The sequence below is a fragment of the Sinocyclocheilus rhinocerous genome, unplaced genomic scaffold (genome assembly GCF_001515625.1).
Source record: "Sinocyclocheilus rhinocerous isolate Xijiao unplaced genomic scaffold, SAMN03320098_v1.1 scaffold314, whole genome shotgun sequence".
In the NCBI taxonomy this organism is placed as follows: domain Eukaryota; kingdom Metazoa; phylum Chordata; class Actinopteri; order Cypriniformes; family Cyprinidae; genus Sinocyclocheilus; species Sinocyclocheilus rhinocerous.
The window spans coordinates 552,463-560,003 of NW_015630021.1; the positions used below are offsets into that span (position 1 = coordinate 552,463).

Genomic DNA, 7,541 nt, shown 5'->3' on the forward strand with positions numbered 1-7,541 from the left:
GTGACGTAGACATGTGGGGGCGTGTTAGAACGAGCCGTTTTAGGTAGGCATGGTTGACTCTTAACTTTTATAAAGAATATCTCTTTGGATTTGAGACTTTAGTCTTTGCAACTTTACAGATCTTCTTTATGCACCAAGAGCTTGTAACACTCCAAAGAGAAATGAAAAATTGAAATCGCATCATATGACCCTTTTAATACAGCCATGGAGTTATCGAAGGATCACGATAAAGTTGTGCCTCAATAAATAGTTTAAATAGTGTATTCCACACTTAAATATGCGTGTTTATTATTCAGTCTTTGTTGTTTCAGTATTGGATAAAGTATCTTTCGGCGCTCGTTGATTTCTCTTGGGAATTGATCATTTATCCCGAAATTTGATCCTTTAAGCTCTTTTCCTTTGCTGTTTATGATCTCTTTGTGCTTAAAGTGTTCTAGTTAGGCAACGAGGGCTTTTGCTGGTAAATTTGCTGACCCTATGCACCCGATGGAAGGAGATCGAATCAACAGTTTCTTTGTCAAGTTTAAGCTTCGAGATCATAAAATTTCTGACGAGTGCTTCTGGTTCATTGGAAGAAGGATTTTCAGGAATCCCAGTGAAGATCAAATTATCTCGCATACTCCTAGCTTGTATTTCAAGTAGAGTTTCATTAATTCTTCTATTTTCAGAAGTGAGAGTGTCAACTTATTTTGTAAGTGTTGCGACTGATGTCTGCAACTATTTATTTTCTATGTGAAGTTGTTCAGTTTGATCATATGCAAAATTCAAGCTGAATTGTTGTTATTTGTTGATAGGATGGAAGATGGATGAGGTGGTGCTTCAGGTGTTGAGCAGGATATTGCCGTCCCTCAGTAACTTACAGTGCTTACAGTAAGACTTTGAGTGTGTGTGTTGTATGTTTGCTTATGGGTGTCCATGTTACAAATAAACAGTATGATATGTAAATTTCCCATTAATGGTGATTCATTGCAGCATGTGGCGTGTGGGCCTGACGGATTACACTTTCACCTCCATGAGAAACACAGTGTCTTTGTGCTCAAATCTCAGGTAAGAACAGTCAAAGGCTAGAATGACTTATTAAGACCGACATTCAGTGTGTTATAAACTTTTAATTAATTAATTTCACATTAATTAAATCTCAGAATGTTATTTAAGGTTTAAATGATCATCTTTCATGAAATCATATCCACTAGTGGGCTATAGGCCTGCTAGTTTATGCTTTACACCACAGACAAAAGATCTATTTGGAAAATAAATTATGGTAATTGATACTGGAAAATCTGAAGACAACATCTACCAACTTATATCTTGCTAGGAAAGTGGTTTTGGAGGGCAATCCACTCCCTGAGCAGAGTTACCACTTACTCATAGCGGAAGACAGCATGTGAGTCATTTTCATTTTTAAACATACTTACACTGTCTTGGAGCACACAATGGTCTTCTCAATGTAGTAAATGAAGTTCAAGAAGCAGAGTTCTAGATGTCAAAATAAGTCTTTATTGGACAAAGCAACAAAGCCGAGATGACGGTCACCGCATCTGAGTCTTTGTCTGACCCAACATCCATGCTTATACCTTATTCTTATCAGTCTTTTAAACCAAAGATTGGTAGCTCGGTCTCTGATTGGTCTTATTCCTCTAGTTTTACTAATCGTGGACTCCTGCTAGTTTGAACCATTCTCCTAATACTTTTTATCTCATCCTCCCCCTGGACGCAGGTGTCCTCATAGGCCATTCATCAAACTTGTTTGTGCCATCCCTGACATATTCTTGGAAGTTACCCAAAGTTCACTGGTTCACTCAAGTTCATATGCGCTGTCCAATGGGGAGCACCTACACTTGCCAATTGGAAAGCACCTAGGACTCACAGTCTGCATTAAGACATCCAATATTGAAACAATAATTGAAACAATCACCATATTGATCAGTCTATTGATTATCGTTATAATCATACATCATATTTTCAAGTAAAATATCACAACACATTCCCCCCTCTGAGACTTTATCAAGTCTCACTTCTAAACCCTTTACTCAGAGTGCAACACCATAAGTCCACCTCTACCTTCCATTCATCTATGAACCAATAATGGTCCCCCAACAAATGGCTTCTTCATGATGCTGCACTCCGGAGGAAGTCGCATTAAAACATCTCTCCTCACAGTTGACTAGAGAAGAGTAAAAGTCTCTGCCTCCCTACCTATACATTCTTGGGGATCAATAAACAATTAATCAAAAACAATGTGTATTAAAGCATGTGCATGGAATGTCTTAGCCTTGCCCATGGTTGTCATGATTATGTAGAGTACATGAATGATTAGTCAAATGATAAAACTTATCAAAGGTTTCTTATCCCACGGTGCCAGAGGAACTCCAGGCATTCCCGGTAGCCTGTAACGCTATCTGGTGATGCTGTCCATCGTTGCCAGAGGAGCTTTCAGGCAAATCTCATTGCCCTCCAGCGCTATCTACTCCAACAACACTTGATGCTTATGTAGCAAATTAGCTCAAATTAATTACCATTATTTATATTAGCTGCCAGTAGTAACTGTTGCAGAATTAATATTACCATCAACTAATCTGTTCGTCCAGCGAACATTCAGAGTAATTTTATATCAACTCTAAGAAATGTAATTTTCGTGACCACAGAAAATAACTTACTAATGCACAGTGGTCACCAACGTGGTGCCCGTGGGCACCTGGTAGCTCGCAAGGAGTCTCTGAGTCGCCCGCCAAGGACGTTCTATAAATAGCCTAAATTAGCATTGGGCGATAAATGATATCATATCGAGATTATGATAAAATCTAAGTTAAAGTCACCATGAAATCAAAATGGAAAATTCTTATTTTTTAATGGAATACTGCAGTGTTTATTATAAATAATTTATCCGTGCACTTCATTATTTTTTAAAAATTCATGTGCCCTCATAATCTTTAATCAAAAACGTTAACCTCCCCGCCCCCTCTAAACGACTCATCTTCTCTTCCGGTCACGAGCTATGGCGCAAGGGCGGAGCTATCTGGAACTGCCAGCAGCTGCAGTGACATCAGTGACGTTTGGAATAAAATTCAGATCTGCCTCCATTTTGTTAGCAACGCCCCAGCTTCCAACGATCCAATCAATTCCCGAAGGACGAAATCAAGTCCCGCCCTCTCATTTCAGATGCCGTTTCACTCGGATATACGTCACAATAGAGAAGAAAAGACAATCGCAACTTCCGTTTCATGCCGACTTTAATAATGATGATAAGCTCTGGACATTTTTACTCAATATGGATTAATCACAACAGAAATAGATGTTACAGCAACCATTCAGTGCATGTGGCTAATAATTCTGCATGTTCTGTGTGAATGCGTGGAGTAGTTTCATCTGATACACAAACTAAAACACACGTGACTCGCGGTGTTTTCAGCGTCTCCGTCTCAATATATGAGGACATGAACACATGCACTTCATCTTCAGAGCTGCTCTGAAAGTCACTTCACCAGCTTTATGCAGTTTCATTTGAGAAAAAATACCGTCAAATACACGCTGAAACTAAAACTAAAACTGAAAGACCTTCACGACAAACCGTCAAAATAAAAGTCCGGTTTAACTTGAAATTATATGACTGAATATATTACTACTGTATACTACAATGCAGTTCTCAAAGTAATAATAATATTATTATTCTTAAGGAATATCATACAACCAAGTTATTTTTTATTATTACTAATTTATACAGTTCTGTTGTGCAGCATCATGTCTGATAAAATAAAATAAATAAAAATGCAATGTTTTGTTGTAAATTGATTTTCATTTGATTACATTTTAAAAGATTGATTAAATTGCTGATGTTTTATTAATTTGTTTCACTAGACACCATTTTTTATGATAAATTCGTACTGAATCATAAAACACGGAATCCATAAGAAATCAAATGGAAATCACAGAATTTAGGGAAAAATAAAATGAGCCAATGGTCACTGAGCCAATGGTGACCTAAACTTTTGGAGGGACAGTTTACAACTCTTTGTCTTTGAGTATGGTATTTTGCATATGGAACTGGATTGAGTGTTGATGCAAAACTATCAAAGATTCTTAGAACACTAATATGTTGCATAGGTATCAACATATAATATGCCCTCTCATTTAGATCATCAAAACAGGAATTCATAGATACCAAACATGCTATAGGTGAGTTTATATTAACCAAGGATTCTATCATAAGCATGCATAAAACAGTATACAATGCAAAAGACAATATACAAGAACAGTAATAATATACACAATGACCTACACTCTTAAAAATAAAGGTGCTTCACGATGCCATAGAAGAACCTTTTTGTCTAAATGGTTACATAAAGAACCTTTAATATCTGAAGAACCTTTCTGTTTCACAAAAGGTTCTTTGTGGCGAAAGAAGGTTCTTCAGATTATAAAAAGGTAAGAAAGAGATGGTTCTTTAAAGAACCTTTGTCTGAATGGTTCTTCTATGGCATCGCTGTGAAGAACCTTTTAAGCACCTTTATTTTATTTTGTAACTGATACGGAACTTAATAGGTAGCCAGTGCAGAGACTGTAAAATTGGGGTAATATGATCATATTTTCTTGACCTGGTAAGGACTCTAGCCGCTGCATTTTGGACTACCTGTAGCTTGTTTATTGAGGATGCAGGACAACCACCTAGCAGTGCATTACAATAGTCCAGTCTAGAGGTCATGAATGCATGAACTAGCTTTGAATGCTGTTTCTGTACATGGGAAATATGATTTTCAAAAGACAAGTTGCTATCTAATATAACACCCAGATTTTTGACTGTAGAGGAAGTAACCATACATCCGTCTAGTTGCAAATTGTAATCCACGAGATTCTGTGTACTGTCTTTTGGTCCAATAAGTAATATCTCTGTCTTATCCGAATTTAATAGGAGAAAATTATTGGTCATCCAATCTTTTACATTTTTAACACATTCTATTTTTAGCACCTTTATTTTTAAGAGTGTAGGGGTTATGCATGATAGGAAGGTCATAGAAAGGTTTGTCTATGAATTAATAGGGAAGAGTCCATTTCTATGGGCATTATGTGTCTTTCCTGTGGGGAAATAGAGTGAGAGTAATTCCACATTCCTTTGAGCAATAAAAGCAGTGTTGTCAGATGATTTGTCATTGCTTGCCATGGTAACCAGAGGCCTATTCTGCCTTTTTGGGGTGTCCGTTGCTTTTCGGGATTGTCCACAGAACTCTAACACATAGTTTGCTTTTTAGGTGAGGGGGTTTGCTGGATTATTCATTAAATATAATGAATAGTTGTGTGTCTGATTGGTCCAAACGCTACACTTACAATATATTCTACCATTCAGAAGTTTGGGGTAAATGTTTTGGGATATTTTATTAATACTTTTATTCAGCAAGGATGCATTCATTGATTAAAAGTGACAGTAAAAACAATGTTACAAAAGTAACATTGCATTACAGTTTTCTCAAAAAATATTAAACAGCAAAAAAAAAAAATCAACATTGATAATAATAATAAATGTTTCTTGAGTAGCAGATCATCAGAATGATTTCTGAAAGATCATGTGACACTGAAGACTGGGATAATGGCTGCTGAAAATTCAGCATTGCCATAACAGGAATAAATTACAATCAATTTAAAATATATTAGAATAAAGACTGTTATTTTAAATTGTAGTAAAAATGAATGAATTAATTTATTATTTATTTATTTACAAGTAATGACTTCTGTCAGATTTAGTTCACTTCTGCGTACAAATTTGTCTTCAAAATATGGTTAAATTGTAGTGCAGAAAAGTCTTCTCATTCTTTCTGGAATAATACTCAAGAGGTTTAGAAGTCAAAATGAGACTTTAGTGGACAAGACAACAAAGCCAAGATGCCAGCTGACCATCTGAACTGGTCTCGTTCCAAGCTTCCATTCTTATACAGTTTCGTTATAAGTCACTGTCCAATAAGCATATAGGTCACTTTTTTTATGTATGTTATTCCCCTTGCTTTCCACAATTTTTTTATTAGCTCTATCGATTCTTCTTTAATTGGGTGATTTTACCCACTGGTCTGTTTTTAATTTTTAATTTTCTGTTTTCCCACTGGTCTGTTTTTACTTTTTTATTTAACCCTCTCCAGGTGCCCAGAGGTCCCAGAGGCATATATATTACATATGAGCTGTCAAAGTGTTAATAATCTTTGTGGGCAGTGTACACATTATTCATTCTCGAATCCTTCATACACAATCTCAGTCACATAGGCCATGAGGCCTTTAAAGTGCATCTGACTTTTATGATATCAAAACAATGTTATAATGTGTGTTATAATGTATCTCTCTCATAATGACAAAATGCATTATTTGTAGTTTGTCACTTTTTTTATTTGAGTTTTTCAGCTTTTTTCAAATAATGTCCATGCTAGGTTGACGGACTTATCACTACGTAATAATCATATAGGAGAGGAAGGAGCTCGTCTGATTGGCTCGGCTCTGTCCACTGTACACTCTGCCAACAAAAACCTCCTGTCCCTCAACCTAGCCTTTAATAGTATTGGTGATGCAGGTGCAATTCACATTTCTCAGGTGTGTAAAATTTAACTCTGTCCATCTGAAGGCATTCAGACAGTTTCTAATGATGTCATGACTGCATATACTTAAAACCGAGTTTTTAATAACACCCATCCCTCTTTTAAAGGGTCTGCATCTCAACCGTTCCTTGCTGTGTCTGTCATTATCCTACAATCAAATAGGGGATAATGGAGCAGCTCATTTGGCTGAGGTATACATATATACTCCTATTAACAACTTCATTTTATCGGCCTTACTCTGCCTAACTTGACACATTAAACATGTATATTTTCATGCATCTTTTTCTAATATCCTTATTTAGGTGCTTGGCCCCTTTGCTCTGACACATGAGGAGATAGTTGAAAGGAGGAAGCTGTTAATTAAAGGTGAAGAATCAACAATGGTCCAGCCATCTCTGGTTAGTCTTGCAGACTCACATGAGCGGCCTCTTTCCGTCCGCAGCAGCTCTTCACTGGATCGCCTCAACAAGAGTACAAAGAACCCCACCAAAAAGAAGGTAGAGCAGTGCTGTTCCCTATATATTGTATATACATTGTATGACATGAAAAGAGTCTGTCTCTGTTTTTGAGATACAATACAATGATTAACAGTTGTTTAATAATGTTTGTAGCAAGATTTTACTTTATTGTGTGTAGGACAACCCTAAGAAAGAGGAGAAACCAGCAGCAGGTCAGACAGCAAAAAAAGAGGAGCCAAAGGTGGCCAAGAAAGGTAATTGAACTCCTTTGACAACTGTTTGTTTGCGATTCAGAAGTGGACTTTATATTTTACATAGTATATTTTGCATATTTTTATATGGTATATTTTACGTAGTTTACATGTCTTGCTTTTCACTCAGATAATAAAGTTCCCCGTATTCAGGCTGGAAAATTAGCAGGCAAAGACAACAATCTGCTAGTATCTGAACAAGAGGTAAGAATAAGACAAAGACAGACAGGAAGGAAAATGCTAAATTTTCAAAATTATATATA

At 36.4% G+C, this 7,541-nt stretch overlaps 1 protein-coding gene across 1 annotated transcript in view; it reads left to right on the top strand.

Annotated features, from left to right (window-relative positions):
• Positions 1-7,541, top strand: part of lrrc71 (leucine rich repeat containing 71) — a 17,442-nt gene that overhangs the window by 8,436 nt on the left and 1,465 nt on the right. The window contains exons 4-11 of the mRNA XM_016551632.1: positions 795-870; positions 973-1,047; positions 1,316-1,384; positions 6,405-6,564; positions 6,677-6,760; positions 6,872-7,066; positions 7,206-7,281; positions 7,409-7,481. Coding sequence (XP_016407118.1) covers positions 795-870; positions 973-1,047; positions 1,316-1,384; positions 6,405-6,564; positions 6,677-6,760; positions 6,872-7,066; positions 7,206-7,281; positions 7,409-7,481 — 808 coding nt within the window. The remainder of the gene's footprint in view (positions 1-794; positions 871-972; positions 1,048-1,315; positions 1,385-6,404; positions 6,565-6,676; positions 6,761-6,871; positions 7,067-7,205; positions 7,282-7,408; positions 7,482-7,541) is intronic.